The sequence below is a fragment of the Larus michahellis genome, chromosome 16 (assembly GCF_964199755.1).
Source record: "Larus michahellis chromosome 16, bLarMic1.1, whole genome shotgun sequence".
NCBI classification, from domain to species: domain Eukaryota; kingdom Metazoa; phylum Chordata; class Aves; order Charadriiformes; family Laridae; genus Larus; species Larus michahellis.
Genome location: NC_133911.1, coordinates 8,745,643 through 8,765,597, shown reverse-complemented (window position 1 = coordinate 8,765,597; position 19,955 = coordinate 8,745,643). Strand labels below are relative to the sequence as shown.

General features: G+C 42.0%; 1 protein-coding gene across 3 annotated transcripts in view; it reads right to left on the bottom strand.

Annotated features, from left to right (window-relative positions):
* The window catches only part of PRDM16 (PR/SET domain 16), a 345,169-nt gene that overhangs the window by 189,674 nt on the left and 135,540 nt on the right, over positions 1–19,955 (bottom strand). For all 3 annotated transcript variants that reach the window (XM_074609605.1, XM_074609606.1, XM_074609604.1), the window contains one exon: positions 19,484–19,833. In XM_074609605.1, the coding sequence (XP_074465706.1) occupies positions 19,484–19,810 (327 nt within the window). In that variant the 5' untranslated portion in view covers positions 19,811–19,833. The remainder of the gene's footprint in view (positions 1–19,483; positions 19,834–19,955) is intronic.

The window sequence follows — 19,955 nt, the reverse complement described above, 5'->3', positions numbered from 1 at the left end:
ACACTCATCCGAGTGACGTTCAGTTTGCTTCCTCGAAAGGGCTTCATCAAACAAGGTGATGTATCGAGAACTCTGTAGCCGCCAAGTGAAAACCTGCTGCTTTAGGAGTGAAATACAGCACGGTTTCTACAGCAGTAAAGACAGACAGGACCTGTAGTATATCTTGGAATTATTGCTATTAAAAGCATCAATAGCAATACCTTACTAGTCAGAAACCTTTACAGAAACCACTCTTGATGAAACCTGGAAATAAAGCTGCAGTTTCAGTAACTTCAGAGAGAGGGAGAGAATCCACCCCAAAACGGCAACAGCCCAGTTCTCAGACTCAAATTCAAATTGTTTTGCCCTTCTCCACCGCTCCAGATAAATTCGATATCTGCCAGACTACTGACTGTTCATGTGCTAATCTGACTCAGACTCTCATTCATGGCTGTTCTCTTTTGCATAAAACATTAAATGTTCATTTAAGGGGACAGTTGTCCCTACATCCCACGCGAGAGGCCTCCCTTCCAGCTTGCTGTCCGCTCCAAGCATGTCCCATTTTCCCTTCACTGGGGGAGAGTGAAAGATCCTGGTTTTGCTGGCATGTATATAAAAGGAAGGCAGAAAAGTTTCACAGATGAGTACAGAATCTCCTCCCGGCCTCTCATCTGCCGTGACCACCATCAGCCAGCCACCGGCTTTAATGCCTCACCCAAAGAGCAAACAAAACTACTCCACGTGGACATCGGTTGCCTCCTGGCTGTTTGATGCGGGCAACCTGTTTGAGTGCCAGTGATTTCTGTGCGCCACGACAAAACCAGCCTCCTGTCCCTGAACATCTGCCTGAGAGCAACGTCTTAGACTTTTTCACCGTGGCGGAGTCTTCAGCGTTTCCCTTTCTCTCTCCTCTCTGCATCCAGACAAGCAGTCCGGTGATCACCTGCAATGGCAGCCACAGAGGGTGACCTGAGCCCTAGAGCTACTGCTGGAACAAATGAGAGAGCTTAACTAGAGCAAGACTGGCATAAAAAGGAAAGAGAAAAAAAGAGAGGAACAAAGATTCCGTCCAATTTGCTCTTTTCGGCATTGTAAAAACTGGCCTGTTTCCCAGTATATCACTCTGCCATTGAATAAGGTCAATTGCAGAGCAGTTCTTCAGTCATCCTGATGGGTTTTCATGAGAAAGTGAATGGAGTGCAAATTAGCCAAAGTCGTCACAAGCTTTTTTACTGTCACTCTAAGCCTGACAGTCCAAAGGAAAATGAGGATTAATAAATCTAACGAACTTTCTCTATTATCCAAGCCAGGTTAGGAAACTATTTATTGTCTCTCTTTTTCTATGTTTCATCCATTTTGCCTACTGTGGTGAAGCATTTCAAGAAGAAAGAAACAACAGACGCATGCACACACACGCTCGCACGCACACACAGAGCTTAACCTCTCCAAATCTGCTAGACAGAGCCACAGACATACCAGAAAATAAAGGCCCAGGCATCACGCTAGCAAACAGATTTTTAAATAACTCTACCTTGTACATACCGTATAGTTTTATATGAATCCTTACAGCTCCTGATTTCCATTAACTGATGTGTGTTCAATGAGCTAAACATACATATTTTATGGGAGAAAGAATAAGAACTGCTAGCAAGTCTTAAAAATAACCCTTTTTTTAAGAGCAAAAAATTGGTTTCAAGTGAAGGGGGAAATTTTTTTAACAATATGTTCACACGTGCGAAGTAGATTTTAGCATAGTTTCAAATTATCTTTTTTTTTAATAGAATAAGGCATTTCAGTAGCTACTGGTCTAGAATGCAAATCTTTACTAATTTATTAAAATCATTTGTATTTGGGTAGCTTTTGGAAAACTAGCTTCAGTAAGAGAGAATTGCCTGGAACATTCTCCAAGCGCAGGAGGTCACGTCAAGCCTATTAGAAGTGACGCAAAAGACCTCTAGGAACCATTTAGCATTTTTTGTTTGGGAGGTGTAAGTATGTGTGTAGGTATATACACATATACGTATGTGTGTAAGTCCCGCATAACACAAACCTCTCCAGCTCCACAGCTGGACAAAATGGTATCCCATGTAATTTTAATACCTTGCAATTAGTACAGTAGTTTTCATTCAAGAATCTCAGAAGTCCCTAAAAACATTCTTGCTGTCTGAAAACACATGTATATGTTTACAAATGCATGTTTTAAGCACCAATTAAGACATTTCTGCAGTAAAACAGGTGAGGAAAAGGAGACAAAGAGATTAGTCACTGGCTAATGTCCTTGGAAATAAATGCCTGGGAAGAGACCAGCACAAGTTTCAGGCTCCCACCACAACCCTAACAAAAAGTGAGCAAGCTCCTGATTTCTGAGGATTAGAAATACATTAACGGTGGAAGCAAGCAAAACACACTGTAAACAAAAGTTCGGCACCAGGGCCCTAAGAAAAACACCCCTAGTATTACAAATAAGGACAAAGATGTTAAGAGAACATTGGGTGAGTCACCCACAAAACCAACAACCCTTTTTTAGACTAAAATGCTGAACACCAACACTAGCTATGGTCTAAAATGATGCAATTTTTCATCTTCTTTCTGGTAACCATGAAAACTCCTGCTTCTTGCCTTTGTGTTGGCACCGACAACAAGGGTATTCCTCTCCCATCAGAATTTGGTAAACTTCTTTCATTAATAAGAAGGAAAAAGGTCAAAGGAGAAAATGCAAGGTCTCATTCTGGAAGCTACTAAAAAAAATTCTTTAATTTCTTCCATATTTCTTTGAGATAATCAAAATTGTATTAAAAAAATCATTAAATATGTAGTTGGCCATATTCATGGCTGCAGCAGGTAAGAAACCAGTTTAAAGTCAAGTCAAAGAGTTTGTTTCAACACTTTGTTTTCACCTTTTATGTGGAGACACTTATCAGAATAAATTCCCCCTGAGGACGCTCATGCTACAATCTGACTAACCAAAGAAAAATTGTTTAGCATTCAAAGCAATCTGGGGTTTGTTGAGATTTCCCTTCTCCTGCTTTTACAGTCACTTGTCATTGCATTTAATAAGAGAGAAAACTTTCCTGACCATCTAAATTATGCCATTCAAGACATTAAGGAAAACACACATACCCAAAGTAAAGGTAAAATTATGCTGCAATCATCAAATCAGCCTTCTCTTCTTTATCCCATCTGTATATTCTCCTGTAAACGCTCAAGCATTGCTTGGAAAGCTACGCGAGCAGCACAGTCCTACCTGCTTGCCACTTAAATTGCTGGTATTTTAATCTCATCAAAGAATCTGAGTTTTTCTTCCTGCTGTTTTGACTTTGCTGTCTCTTAGTCTTGTCACATTCACTAGTTTTGAATAAGTGCAGAACTTGCACTTACAGAATTTGCAATCTGCAAGATTGTTTAAGTGATTTATCAAATACTTTGATTGAACACTTATTGCTGTTCCAGTTCTGAATCTCATTTAAATTGACTGGGCTTGACATAAGCCTTTAGAGAGAACGCAGAAACGAGTCCGGGCTGTGTCAGGTACGGCACGAGGGGGAAAAACACCTCCAGCCACAGCACTTCTGGAATTGCACACTGATAAAGTCGGCCAAGTAAAACAGTCCTTATTAAGCATTTTATATCTCACAAAACCAGAATACCAACAGTCAGATAGGCTTTATCTTATTAATGACCCAGCACAACGTCTCTGGAGGCAGGTTCACAGCACGCGGAGCATCTCTGGCGTCAGCCAGGTTTCTGACACAGAGAGTACGACCTGTCTGTCTGTGGAGCTCGGGGGTGCGGAGCTGCGGCACGCTCTGCACAGCCACAACGACCACAGTGCTGCTTAGATAGACCTTACCATCACTGCACTCACAGACAACACCCACATCGGAGCAACGCTGATCTCTCTGCAGCTCTGAAATACGGGCAAAGTTGAAAAACGGTAAATTTTTGTCATTACATGGATGAGGTACTTCTGGGGGATACTAAGCAAATTGAGGGCAAATGAGTTTGAAGGTCCACGTAGACACCTAATGCCACAACACCAGAAGCAAAACTCTTCCCGTCTAATTGGAAAGCAATGCACCGCAGACAGGTATCACTGCGAGATATCTTTTTTAACGTGAAAAAGAAAAACCATCTGTAACCACAAACTTCCTTTGCATTTACCTCTGTGATCCTGCACTAAGTGCTCACCCTGCATAACCCTTTAGCATGTTGTCTGTATTTACCCCTACGCCAAAGACGCTCTTCACTAGATGAATTAACTGAGGCCATCAGAGGTGACTCCGGTGACTCTGTACCTGATTATCATACGCTTTGGGGACACAGAGGCATGGGTCAGCTCTGACAAGGAGAAGATTCTTCTGAGAAACCCTCAGCTTTGAAATGTTTTTATCCACTTCATATAAAATAGCCAGCATTTGTTGTCTCCAAGGGTGCTGCGAATCCATTCCTTCCTTCAGGATTTTGGTGAGGAAAACGGATGCTGAAATGGGCCTGACTGTGCGTGGCTGGGAATGCCGCCGGCAGCCACCTGAGTCTGGCTGCTCCCCTTCGGCCCAGACTTGTCTGGCTGTGGGGAGGCCACCGGTCACCCTCTACAGATTTCTAACAATAAATATCACGGGGGCTTCTAGACTTGGCATTTCCTAATAAAAAATAAATAAATGTTTATTGCCTTTGTTTCTAATTTTGCTTAAGTTCATGAGACTTTACAGAGCTTTACCAGATCACCTAAGGGTTCCCCTTGCATGCTCAATGCCTTATACTCAATTGAGATATCTTTTGAAATTAACGACTAGTATTTTAAATTCATGCAAGAGAGGGGCTTCCCTATTGTTTCGTGATTTAAGGTAGAACAAATACAGTCGCCAAGAACATTCGTTGACTGCCACGTCACTTTCAGTGGTATAACCATTGAGAAACAAAACTTAGAAAGTAATAAGAGTACACAAATGCTAAAATAAATCTCTTCAAAAATAACAAGTAAAGATGGGCCAAAGCCAGAGTGGATTTCAAGCACCCAGGATTCTGAGGCGACCAGAGTTTCCACCTTTAATAATAACAAGCAAGCAAAGATAAGAATAAATCAGGAGGAATTGTTTCAGTTCATAAGAGATTAAAATGACATGCTTTTGCAGCATGACGGTTGTGAGTCCTTCTTACTAAACCTGTTGTCTTTCAGGCTCATGGCATTTTCAATGCTTCCTCCGAACTCATGTGGGATAATGCACTTCCAAAAAGTAGGCTCTAGGTATGCACATTCTTAAAATCAACCACTCAACACGCATCCAAATAAAAGTGAGCTTTCCTACCCATTTTCCCCAAGAAAGGAAGCTCAGAGCCCTTTTATGCATTGTGAATGGCCCACCTAATTTAGACTGAATTATACCCTAACCTTCATTTCCCCTTTACTTCTTTGCTCCATTCAGCAGTTTCTGACTTCAGCTAATTCACTAACAATCCCAGCTGGTCCTTCCCAGCTCCCAGTTCTTTAGCACATTGTCCAAGGAAACTATGTGCTCCCATCTACGCTGGTATTCCACTCTCCAATTAACCTACTGCTGAGAGGCTTTACCCCTTTCCACCATCCATTCCTCTGCACATACATTTTTTTTTTTAACCTTTTACTTCTTGAATTAAAGTTTGTAAGATCTCTTCCAGGTGAGAAGGCGTTAAATTTATTTGCTAAATGTGGTGCTGGTTACACAGGAAGACATAACACACACGATCAGGTGATAGCTATGAAAAAATAATCTGCTTGATCTAGAATGCATTTCAAAGCCAAGTATGAAGGCGCAGATGTTTCAGATACAAGTAAACAAATAACAAAAGAATTTCAATACTTGCTGTATGACAGGCATATGCTTGTTCTTATTACTGAAACCATGCAGAGTAACTAGGGTCAGCCAGAGGTATGGCTGGTATTTGATCTACGCAGCCCGGCAGTAGCAATGCCTAGGACAAGTAGATGGATTTTCTATTCTCATTATTTAAAAAACAATCAATCACTTTTCTATCATACAATTATACCTTTGATGACATTAAAATGAATGCCTGTACCCACGCAAGGTGTTCTTTACTGTCAAAGTTCTACCATGTCTGTAAGCGATAACAGCCTTAAACTTGTCCGGATTTCAGATCTATTTTACCGGTGACTTTAGTACACCGTTTGGTCTAACCAGGGACAGAGATGGTCCCAGTTACTGCGTGCCTGATCATCACTCATCTACTTGCACAAATAGACTAACCCAGCCTAGAAACAGTTCTGCTATCTTGGGATAACAGCCAAGACTTCAACATCTTGAAGTCCCCCATCCAACGACTCTGTAATGTTCGACAGAAAATTCCCACAGCAAAAGTGAATAAACCTCGTTTGACTCGGACTTGTCTCCCCTCTATTACGGTGAGTGTCTGCACGTAGCCCACGCTGATAAAAAAAGTGTCCTCCTTTTTACTTAAACTGCTTATTCCAAAACCTCTTTTCTAGTGTAGATTAAGACCACATTTTAAAAGACCTAAACTTCAAAATATGCTTCCTGAGAGGCATTTAACATTTCATTTTCTGACACAACGCCAAGTGTCTTCTTTCTAGGTAAATGGCACCGATCTCAGTGTTGACCAATCCTAGATAAAACGAAGATAGTGAAAACGTAACTGATGGCTATTAAACACCTACCTCCCCCAATTCCTTCTTTCTTGTACATTTGCTTAGAACCAAGTGAGCATAATAGCAGCACAGTGCTCAGAAAGTGGTTTTCAGAATCAGGCAGTGAGAAAGTCAATATGGAGCAGGGTGTCCATTTGTTTTGATTTATCTCACTAACTTCAATTGACAGTTAATTCATCAGAGTAGGAAAACGCCAGTCTAGTGAAAACACAACTCATGAAGGAGAGAGAACAGAGTGGAAAAACGTAGAGTGTGGATAATACAGGTAATAAATTAAAGGATACAGTATCAGTATTTTATCATTCTCAATCTGAATTTGCTATATTCCTACTCTTGCCAATTACAGTTTATAGTAAGCAGTAAATTTACACATGCATTTACTGATATATATCACACACACAAAAGCCCTTTACAAAATAAAGCAACTTTGAAAAACAGAAAAAGACAGGAAAAGAAGTCACTTTGGCTCAAATTTCTAAATCTGAAATTTCCAGCAGATTACTACAAAATCTTGTAATAAACTGCAGGCAAGATGAGAATTTACACTGCGAATGTTGGCTTGGACTTTGTGGATTTTAATCCACAAAAATAATAAAGAGTTGAAAATGAGATTTGCAATAGAGATGCTGGTGCGCCACTAACACCAGTGCAGCGCTGCCGGAGAGCAGGGAATGGACGACTTACATCTTTGTAAGGCCGTAAGAAATGCCCCGAGGAGACAAGGGTCTGCCCAGCCCAGAAGCCCCAGCGGGGCAGCGTCCCCCTCTTATCCGGGGACACGGTTTGGTGTGTTCCCTGTTTTAGTCCCTTGACCCCACACCTCCTGCCTGTGGGGAGGTTGTTATCACCCAGAAACATGTAATTTCTCCATGGGTTTTTGGTTTGGGGTTTTTTCTGCCCTTAATGCCCCCGCCTCCCAAAGGAGAGCTTCAAGCTCATTCCTGACCTTATGACAACACCAGTGACGACAACGAAAGCTGGATACAGTATTTAGGGCACACATGTGGGCCTGCCCAATTTCCACTGCATTTGCCTTCTAGCCCTCCAGTTTCCAGAGCCATTGCGTGAGAGATATTCAAGAGAATATACCCGTCTACTCCTGCTGATACATCCATTCACGGACTGGATTCACACCATCCCGGTCCTCTCTGAACCTTCTGGATCTACCTGTCTCCACAGGTAGCACATTCTGGAATTCACTTTTCACTACATAAATTGGTACTTGCTTGTATTTAATTTAAACACTTTTTCTACTAGTTTCATCAAATGCTTCTACTGCAAGTATTACATTATCCCTTAAATAGCAACTCCAAATTCCCTTTATCCACTGCTTTCAGGATTTTGTAAACTTAACAGTGTCTGCTCTGCTCTACACCTTCTCCTCTCCAAACTCAGCAAATCCAGATTCTCTAGTTCTTCCTCCTAGAAGAGCTGCTCAATCCTCTTGGAAATTTTTCTTGCCCTCCCCTATTCTTTCTCCAGCTCTGCTCCACCTCTCACACACCAGAGCAGCAAGACAGAGGCACACCAAGGTCTACACAGCAGCATGACGATGTCCTCTGTCATCTTCTCAACACCCTTCCCGGCACGCCCCGGGCACCATTGACTTTTTTTGGCTGCCCCTGCACACTGAGGCAACGACTCCAGAGCGCTCTCAGCAGCGACCACAAGCTCTCGTCCCTGCCTTCTGTCTGCCAGTCTCGAGTTCAGCACCGCACAGACACAGCTTGGAATATGCTTCCCTGGATACACTAAATTACGTGACCTTACATTTATCGAAATGGAAGTTCACCTGCAATCATTTTTGCCCATTCACTAAGTTTTGAAGGGTTAGAGACATTTCGGTCAGCGGCATCCTTGATGCTTAACTTATGTCTTAACCCAATTTCTGCTCCAAGGAACACAGACAACACGACAAGAGTCTGAACTTCCTGGATTTTTTTATTTTTTATTTTTTAAATCAAGCTTGTATGCTTATTAAAACCTAAGCACAGCTGCAGCGGACTATAAGAAATTAAGCTTCTTTCTGTCCATTTCCCAGGAAACTGGACAAGAGCCAAAACCAATCTGTCCTGTTTCAAGTAAGTATCTGCATTTTGCCTCAACAACTCTCCAGAAAGGCAGCTTTTTATCTCCCTTCCACGCTGCTGAAATTCATTTTGGAGATGATATAAGCACTTACGAATAGCAAAAGACACTTAACTTCTGAGAGTGGAAGTGGCTGTAAATCAGTACTAAGAACAATAGTTAGTATTTAAGAGATGAGATGCACACACCTTTTGTTTGAAAGCGAGTAAATCTACAAGGTGCAACCTTCATAACAGTGCAGTACTTCTGCATTATTAATCTCTCTCAATAAGAGATGAAACACAACCCCTGCTGAGAGCAAAAAAAGATTGCATCAACTCTAAATATCCTACGTCTTCCATATTACTAGCTAAAAGACTGCAAAGGCACAAATTGCATTAGCAACACAAGATATAAAGAAATCACAGCCTGAATCTTCCCCCAAATATCTAAAATAAATCAGAAGTCTAGAAGGTTTAGAAAAGTCTAGATGTTTCTATTATAATCACAAGCCACTGCATTTCGAGGGCTTTTATTGCTCAGAAAGGAAAATATCAATAATCGCAATAGGGTTTATTGGTATGTACGGTCACAGGAAAATCTGAAAGTCTCGTAGCCAAAATGCCAGGCTTGTCCAGTGAATAGACTAAACTCTCCATAACCTTAAAATAATTTCAAAACATTAGCCTTTTATCCGCATCCAGTTTCTAAGCACCTTGTGGCTGATGCTCGCCATCACTTGACACCGCAATATGAATTCCACAAGCTGGTTTTTGGCGTGTCTGTGCCCTGTTGCTCACTTGACAGCTTCCACACTCCCCCCACACCTGCGAGTCCATCCCGTGCCTCTTCCGTCTTTTTCACCAAAAGTTTAAATATTCCAAAACGCTCAAATATACCAAAAGTTCAGATAATCTACCAAGGGGGGAACGCTGCTTACATTAATTTTTTGTATGCAGAGGTTTCTGCCGCTGGGCTGGACCCGGCGCCCCATTCCCCGGCACAGCAGCGTTCCTGCCCGGCGGGTCAGGACGACGTGGCATCAGGCAGGTTCCCAGCCCGGCTCTGAGCTTCGGATGAGGGTAGGAGATACACACGCAATAATACAGCACTAGTAATAACCACCACTACCAATATCAAAGGCTAAACCACTGGAGCTGTATTTAATTCTTCCTTTGCAAAAGCTTTCAAGTCAACCCAATTAAAGTAATCCACCACAACCATTCAAGTTTTACAGACAAGGGTTTCCCCGACCACCACAAGCGAGCAGCTTGTGATTTAACAGTGATGTTTCAAAGTTGTTAAACAACCCTCTCTTTCATTACATAAAAGATGAAGAAAGCTAAAAGGTGTAAGCACTAAAAAGACACCTGATGTGTTACAGTATTAGGGGTGGAACTACCCAGTTCCACCAGAGCGAAGGAGAGTTGCCCATGGTGTACAGACAGGACGGTCACCTAAACTGTAGTCCACAACTCTCCCCTCCTTCAAGAGACAAATATTTACTCCCCTCTGCACAGCAAGTCCTTCGGACTGTGGCTGTTGTCAGCCAGAAGTGGATTTTTTATTTCATATTGGGCTCTTTGACACTTGCCAAGTTCACTTTAAAACAATTTCAGCTCTTGCACCATTAAAATCATGCTCTCAATAAAATTTTTGCTGGTCTGCTGCACAGAAATACTTTTAGAACATACATTTGTAACCCATTTTTTAAATTCTGCTTTGAATCAATAAATTGGATTTAAATTTGCAAAGAACCCCTCGTTAACAGTTCTGAAAACGCTGGAGCCCGTCTCACTGGAGGCGGTTTCTGCACAGCCCGTACCCCCTCCCCGCGCCTCTCGGGGACAGCCTGGCCCTTCCACCACGCAGCCCTCCGTGTGGCAGCCCGCAGAGCCAGGGGGAACTCGCTTACTGCTCAGACCTACCACTTTCCGACTTCAAGACAGGAGGTTTATCCAGTTCCCCCACATCACTCTTCTTTTCCAAACATTTGGCTGTGGTGATTTCCACCCACCCCCCCCCGGCCCCTTCCCTTTCCCTTCCTCCAAGTTGAAGGCAGTTCACCACTTACGGTCATTTACAGCTTACATCTCAGTAAATCCAGAAGGTGTCTGATGAAAAAGAGGGACTAGCCAAGCATCTTAATCCCCCTGTTCATTCATGCTCTCTGTAATGTTCTTTCAGGCCTCTGCTGAGAGACTAGGCTGAAATGAAGGCTGATAAATTAGTCTGGAGGGAAACAAGGCAGATTCTGCTTGTAAAAGGTCATTCCAACTTTGTTCTGGGTGAGGGTTTATCTTGACTGCAGCTGCGACAGACAATGGCCGGGGCCTAAACGGCAGAAATCCTAGCTCTGCTCATGAAATTACTGTGCTGATAAGGTAGAATGGACTTCAGTGAGATCTAAATGGGAAAAGGGAGGTGGGGGACAAGGGTGAAATGTAGGTATTTTTGAACATGATTGAACAGGGATGGCACAATAAGATGTACAATTAAAGCAATGACTTGCCCAGGCATTATCTGAAAGTGAAGAAACATACTGCTCGCTAATCAGATCAAAAGGAAGAAAATACCCGTTTCTGTCTGCTGAACAAACTGGCGCAGTACAAATGCAGGCACGAGTGGGCTGAATGCTGCGCTTTCTATACCAGAAAGGTTATGAAGTGCATTAAACACAAAGGTGATTCTTAGAGATCGGGGCCTCCGAACTACCGCGTCATTTACGAGACATCGCACTGCTTCCAGGACACGCTGGGGAGTCACTGCACCAGCAACGTGTTGCCAAGAGCAGCCTCAATAAGCCCCACTAAAGAGCGTGCACGAGCAGGACAGCTGGGTGAGAATACTCCTCCCTGAAAAGCACTTTTATTTTTTTAAGCACATTTTGTGCATTTCTGGGGCAAAGAGAGTAAGTGATGACAAGTTCTGACGAACCGCTCTCCAGCCTGTGCTTCCCGATGTGTACACAGACTGACTTCCCTCGCGGGAAAGATGCCTCTCCTTTATTTACACATCCCACTTGAATGTGCATGTCCCTGATCAATGCAGACACGCTCAGCGGTCACCGCGTAGTGTTTCCAGTCTGGAACCCGATTACACCAACCAGCTTCCAGTCAGGCCTGCGCCCGAGATGATCTCGTTACCTGTTTGCTTGCAGAGAGGACAGGGAGAGCCAGGAAATGAAGGGAGATGCACAAACGCATCAAGGTGGGTATTTTACGAGGACGCTTTGCAAAGCATCTGCCCTTAGTCACAACTTGAGAACCAGAGCACACAATTAGTAATAAAATTTCCAGAGACAGCCCTCTGCACAGAAATGCTCCTTCCAGCCCGACCGGCCCATTCGCCACCTTGTCTGACCACTAGACCTCCTCCTGCAGACGTGCTTCTCCCATTCATGTTTCTAAATGTGACTCAAACTCAGATTCACACCTTCCTTGGACAAACAGCCCATGTTTTTCAAAGTTGTGAACTTTCAGTACAAGGACTGTCTCATTTTGTACAGGTCCCAGTACTTTGCTGTGATGAAATACCCAAAAAGAAGGAAGGATGAATAACTAAATGATACGTTAAAAAACTGAAGAACAAAGATCCACCTATGTCCCGCTGCTTCAGCAAGAGTGATAGACCCAACTTTTCATTTTCACCTCTATGTACAAAAACACAACTCCCTTGCTTTTCCAGAGCCAAATAAGAAGCAATCAAAGTGCCCAAACGTGTGAAGTGCTAAATCCCACAAAGTAAGAGTTGCTACATTTAGCAGTTCTCCAAATCTGCGGTGCTGCTCCGTATTTGCTATGGGAAGAGAAGGATGGTGCCAAATTATGCAGAGAATGTGATTTCCCCTTTCTCCAAAAGTAATTAACGTACTCTGGAAAATTCACTGTTGTTACTTCTTGTATTGTACCGATTGAGGTAAAGAAATTTAATTTAAAACCTTCAGCCTTCATGATTAACCAGGAACACAGATGAGGTTCACTGAAAGGTTTGCTAATGTCACAAACCTTTGGAGTCTAAACACAGCTCGCAGTATTTAAGCCCTGACTCAAAGTTGAGTAATGACTTTCTCCGGTGTCTTAGCACAAGGTTACTGGAACGCAGGGGCTAGGGATAAGCCACAGGGAAAAAGGACGCCAGAAAATAAGTGGGTGAACACCTAAAACGTTCACCCGGTCAGAGTCCCTTGCACAGCAAGGACAGTACGAGCGAGGGGTGCCTGTAAGCAGGAGCGGTGCCACAGGTCGGACCTCAGCAGGCAGTTCCCAAGTTCCCTGGAGAACTGGGGTCCGTTCCCACATTGGTGGCTCACGCCGGAGCCCTCGGTGCCGTACAATCACACACACGTTACCCACTAGTGTGCGGCACAAGGACTGTCTTCTCAAACAGCACACGCATCCCTGATCACCGGGTAGAAGCAGCCCAAGAACTGCAAAGCAAGTTATTTTGCATTGCTTCCACCTTCTCAAACTGCAACTGAAAGAGGCCACAGAGCGATGCCTCCTTTAAAGTCCCATGTATATTTATGGTTTAACTCTAACTTATTGATCATTTCCTTTACAAAAGCCCACTGTGTTCCAATGCTCCATCAGCCAGGCTTTTCTGGGAATGGACAAAATAAAGGTTGGATTTCTATGTAGGTTAACATTCCAGAGGAAGAAATAATGCCCTGTATTCTGCAAGGCTTTCGACAATGAAAAGAGCTATTTTTCAAACCCTGTGGTCACCACCGAGCTTTTCATGGGATATTCTTTTCCTCCTTTTTTTCTTTTTTTCTTTTTTTTTTTAGTGTGGATGATAAAATACTGTTTCAGAAGCTGGTATTCATGGATGTCTCTCGAAGACGAAAAGAAAATATTTATTTCCTTTTTCTGCCTGTGAATCAGAATGTTCTATTTAAAGAAAGTGCCCTCTGCCGGATTGCTCATGAGTTATTACCCCTTATGGAAATAAAGGAGAAATATCAGGAGGTATTCTTAGTCATTCCCTTCCCCTGTCTCTTCTTTTTTTCTTAATTCCTTATATACCCATGTTTTAGAGAAGTGCCTAAGATAGAGCAAGATATCTTGGCATTCTTGGGCCTAAAAAAGACTTACTCTTTTAACTCTGACATTGAAGCATTTGGTGAAGCATCAAAAAATGGTACAAATTTCAGTCATTTCACTTAGATGTCATAAAGTGCATTTTTCATTTTTATCCAGGGTGAAAATTAATAAATTAACCTCTCCAATGGATTTAGTTATAGAGAATGGGATTTTGCCTTTGATACAATAAGCAGTGCCCCCACACCCCTCCCTGCTTTTTCTTTGTTGCATCGTTTTCTGAATCAAAAGCCAGGAGCATGTACCCACTGGGGTGTTTCTAACACCAGGCACAGGAAAACAGTCTAACAATGGACAGGACCTGGAAGCTGACTCTTCCCCTTCCTCGTGATGGTCTCCTAACACCAGAACAAAGGCCATAGACTGTGGAGAGAATTAAAGTGTCGACGTTCTCACCACAGTTATTCCCTGGAAAGGGGACAGCATGTAGCACGTACAAAGTTGAGCAATTTTATTGGCCCAGAATTGCAGAGTATTTAGAATATTTAGAGTTCAGTAAATTCTGAACTCTGAGATTAATTTTTTTCACTTTAAGCGCCAGGTTTCAGTCTAAAGCAAAAGTTTATCTACAGTTTCATATGCATATATATATATATACACTTTCTACCTATGGATGCCTGTAGCAACTATCAGTGGCTAAGGGCGTATCTGGGAAGTCCCCGGGTGCTCTTATGTTCTGTTTACCTTACGAACCCATAGATCGTTTCTTTTTCAGAATTATTCTAGCCAAGCCAAACTTTGAGAAACTGGGAAGCAACCTTGCATGGGAAATGTTTTCTGCGTAGGTAACACGCTCCATCTAGGGCACGGCCACGCACACCGTTCTTCAGCAATTTCCAAGCCTGCTCATTCCCTGCAAGAGCATTAGATGTGGTTTTGAAAACAGCGATTCAGAAGCTCTTTCTTCCCTGGGCGATAGAGGCTGTTATAGTAACATTATTCTCAAGCCAAAGGGAAAGGCAGAGGCCAGAGAAAATGAATGAATCAGAAGACACATGAAGAAAAACTCCAAGGAAATGTCATCACATCCTTTCAGCCTGAAAGCTGAAAGGATGTTAGCAAGAGATGAGCGCAGACAGGTTTCGGGATTTCTTTCCTCATCTAAAGGACTCGTACTTCTTTTAGCATCTTTTGTTAAGAAACAGGACAGACAAGAACATGCTGCTTTAGCAAACTGGGGGAATTTGGGCTGTATGTTCTTTTAACTGGGAAGCATGACAAAACCATCACAGTTAAAAGAATGTTTAGAGCCTCCTTCCTATTTCAATATTTTTAATACTCAAGGAAATACAATATAATTCTCCTCTCAGCACTCAAGGCCAGTTGTGTGAAGTGAATCCTCCTTGGCACTTGGTATTTCTAAAAAACAAGCAAACAAAATAAACAGAAGAGACACACACACACCCCCCCTCCAAAATTTAAATATTCTATTTTGTGGGAACGGGGAGGTCGAGCTGCTATGAATCACTGACGCTATAAAGCATGCTCAAAAAGCAGCAGAGTTTTCCACTGGCACAGATGTGAGGCCAAGAATGCTCGCTGCATCCTTAGCTGCCGGCTCTTATTTTTTCCACAGTTATTTGTCTTTCATGGGATAGCTTCTATCTCCACCCTGAAGTACTAAATGAAAGCACTTATTTTTCGTATGTAAAGAAGCCGCCTGCCTCTTACACTTTAGTGTAAGAGAAGTCTCTTGCGTTGCAGCAAAGAATTGCTCTTAAAATATAAATTAAAACAAAGGAACTAATAACTAGATTTCGTTAATGGCATTTACCCTGTGAAGCAAACTGAGCGAAAAACAAATCTGATTGCTTCCAAATTCCCTAGAATTCAGTTGCTAAATTTCCCTCCCAGATGCGATTCCTAGTCTTCTCTCAATTAGCAAAATAAACAGTGCTATGATAAATATCATTATTTACTCAAAGTGATCAAAATCATTATGCGATTTATTTATTTATTTATTTATTTTAGGTCCCAGAGGCAATAAAGCGAAAACACGCTGTGATTTATTTGGGGTACTGTGAATGGTATGTTCTGTGTCAGCAGGCAAGGAAGTAATAGGATCAGGAGAGCAGAGCAGAAATGCAATCACGTCACACTAAATAATCACCAGGCTTTTAGTTTGGGTGGTGTCTTTTAAGGAAAAAAAGGTAAACATGCTCAGCACAGCAGTGTCAGGGAATGAGGCACAGAGGGAAAACACGGCACACCATCCTATACAAGCACTTACTGAATCATCTCTAGGAGGGGGCGGGGGCCGGAAGACCGACACATCTCATTTATTTTTATGAAATGAGCATGAATCACTCACTGCCATCCCGTGTTAAAAAAGCCCTTGAATAATAGGTGTGGTTTAATTTAAAGAATATTTTTTAAAACATAATCCACAAAGCAAATGTTGGAGAACAAACATATAAAGAAACAAGATAGTAAAGACTTGCTGCAGTTGAAGCAGGACATGTATTCACCCAGAATTAACCCAGTCCCTCCTGTCTAGCTAAAAGGAAAAACCTCTATAATAAAAAAATGGCATGTCTTTTTTCCAAGGTATGGCAAGAAAGCGAGGACATTCTGGGTTCCCTATGAGGTTTTAGGCCATTAGGGAAAATAACAAGTAAAGCTGAAAGTTTCAGCAAATAGCATTCTTCTTTTCCCTCCTGGAGTTAGATGTTTTACAGCAGAGCCAGGTCGGGATCCAACAGTTCAGATGAAAAAAGAGCTGGCCCCTACCTCCAAACAGGAGCCCGTGTTTCTTCAGGACTTTGAAGAAATACAGTTAACTGTTTTGTTGCATTTTTATTTTCGCAAATCTGGTCTCATTGAAGTTTGAAAAGAGGAAGCTATTTCTGGAGTGTTAATGCCTTGGACAGAAGACCGATCCATTTTCAAATCAATGCCCTTTAATAGCACGTTTTTTCAGACCCCCCCCAAATGAATTTTTTTTTAATTCCAGAAATCAAAAGAAACGTATCTTAATTGAGAAGTACAAACTGCAGCATTTTAAAATTTGTTTTGTACTTTAACATGCTGAATTAGCACGCTTAAGCTTTAACTCAAAAACCCCCACAGACCAGCAATACGAACACACCTTCCTACACATCAAGAGCCGACTGCAGCCTCCCCGGCACCGTTTCATCCTTTATGCCACCTACAGCAGATTGGGGGCCGTTACAGATGGGCACGACTCCAAGCATATAAAGAAACTTGCAAACTGACCACGCTCAGAAGCCAGATACGCATTTTTAAGCGCAAAGATGTGCCCTAAACAACAACATCACCAGCAGCTTCTCGCCAAGATGGGCTAATGGGTGCCCACTTCAAAATGCGATGTAAAGCATTCTTAGATATTACCACTTCTAGTGGCACTCTTAGTTTGGTCAAAGTCTGACAACAAATTTCCTGTGATGAAGGGCAAGAACTTTTTGTGCAAAAGCCAGAAACACTATTAACGTTACGTTTACATTTAAAAACAAAACCAAACCAAACCAGACCAGGTTTTCAGGATTGGGGGGGTAGGGGGTGGCATGTCCACAGAAGTGGCATTATCAAGAGTATAAACTATATGAAATGAACCGAGAAACAAGAATAGAGAAGAAGGTTGAGTGTGAAGAACAGATACCTTTCCCAAAGTAAAAACACTAGTAACTAACAGAACAGGCAATTCCAGTATAACAGTAATGTCTCAATTAGCCAGGAACAAGGAGTTATATGTAAGAAGTCTTACAACAGCATTCAGCTTTCAAGTCACTAAAAGACAAAACTACAAGTTACAGAGAAGTATTGTCCAAAAATGATATCAAACTGCATAAGGAGCGCTTCTCACGGTACGCTACAATGTCAGCCTCATCACTATTGTAAGAACCAGCACAGAGGCAGAAGCCCAGTCAACAAGTTACAGGGTGACAATAAACTCCCCTCCTTTTCTTTTGTTCTCTTGCTGCCAGTCGTCTGCCTACTCAATTGCATTAACAGAGGGTGCAAACATGTCCCAAGTGACAATTTTCTAGCACAAGTAACATGGGGTAAAGCTGCCTAGAACATCTCTTGAAGGCTTTTCCAACCCTACACTCAAAGGAACCAGCTTAGAAACCAACAGACAGGCAGAAATAGTATTTATTACATGAATTCCTGTTTGGCACACAAAGGTATTTGTGTATGTTGTCCCCAAGCGAAATGATGAAGTTACTGAGTGACTAAAACCAGATTTCTGAACTTTCTTTAAACATACTGGGAAGTGGAAAACTTCAAGAGGTATCTGCAAATACAGGCAAGGTCAAAAGAGATAGTGTCAGGGTGGGTCTAAGACAGTGTTTGAGGACATCTGATGGAGGACAAATAAGTCCTTCCTTTCAGGTATGAAACGTACCTGCCAAATCAGAGAACAAAAGAACACCGCTGAAATGTGAGAAGCACCACAGAGAAAGAAAGTTTGTTCAATTACGTTACAAAAATAAATAGTATCGCAAAGTCAACGTAGGCTGAAGTTAATAGATACGGCTTGTATCAGGCCTGGCATTCAGTGCAGAATGGGCATAGGGAACATTTCTTAAAAACATTAATGTAAATACAAACTTTTATCAGAAATATAAAACACAAGGACAAAGTTTCGCCAAGGTCATAGAAAAAAAAAAAGATTTGCGTTACTCAAATTTGGTCTGACTTCTAACAGCCAAGGAGGAAAGCACTTTGTTCCAAAAAAAAATCACTGTCAATAAAATAAAATAAAAATAAAATAAAATAAAACCAAAAACAAAAACACAACCAAATGCCACCTCTAAATACTAGGTTCAGAAAAAGAGAATTCACCTTTCCATAGGAGCCCCTTCACACTGCAGCTACAAATAATCAATATTGCATATTCCTAGAGTAAAATTGTGCTTTGTTTCAGAGGGACCTTAATGTGACCATTACATTAGGTGATCTCAAGCTGTTTCATACCCGCAGCCCCTCCGAAACAGACCAGTATTTCCAGTATTTTAGCAGGGTGGTTTTGTATTTTTTTTCACAGAATCTGCTATAATTTATGATAATTCTTAGGGGTTTGGATATTTCCAAATCAAGAATATAGGAGAAGAGACTAAGATGATTTCTGTGACAATCCCAGAAAAGCAGGGAGAAAGATATGAGTTCTACGATAGTGGTCTTTTTCCTAGTGAAGACTGGCTTTTGTTTAGCTCTTAGGGAAAAATGACTTTCACATTTCTTTATCTTTGCTGCAGAGCAAGAACTCAAGAACATCTAGGGTGTTAATGGGTACATGCTATTTTTCTATGACCAGTTAATAATGCCTGCACAGCTAACATGGACTGGAAGTCAAAGGTAACACACCCAACTACAAAACATGATGCGACTAATCATATTTCTTCCTTTGTGACAAGTTCTGAACACAATCTGAAAATGACAAGCACTTTAAGAAGTGACCCAACATCATTTAAAACCAACCTTCTAAAACGGTGCTGGAGCAGTGTTTGTAGCCCAAGAAGCTATCTTAGAAAGGGTTTCTGCTGCTTTTTAAATACTGCGTGTAATTGGGGATGCAAAATAACGCAGGGAAATACGGCATTAGCGAAGTCACTCCTCCTGTCCCCAGGCCAGTCAGGACTCAGCCTAGCTTTATGAACAGTTTGCACAGAAGACAAATGAATGTGATTGTCACATTCAGCACGCTTACCTCCCATCCAAAGTTTGTTTCCTTTAATGTGCTCCTTTGTACTGTCATATAGGGTCCAAATCTTTCCCCAACTTCAATCTTCTTTTTGGCCCAAATCCCTAGCCCTGCCCCTGGGATCGAAGATTCTCTGAGTTCAAAATCTGGTGGGATTGGAATGTCATCAGGAATGTAGACGGGAGCTTCATAAGGTGAGCCCTCCTTGGGAGTGAAGTCCTCACTGGTGGGAAAGGGTGATGGAGGTCCGACAGGAATGGGGGACATAATACTGTCCTCTGTTTCCTCCTCTGCACTTTCGCCAGCAAGGAGATCAGGGTCGGTCTCGTACATATTATTTACAATCTCGCTGTCACCTAAAAGGGGAAACAGCAGAACAAAACACACTGAAATACTCAGCTGAACATTAGTTAATCTCTTCCTGGGACAACGTTTCATTAAGCCTAGTTCGCATGCTTTGAGGATAGAAGTAGTGGCA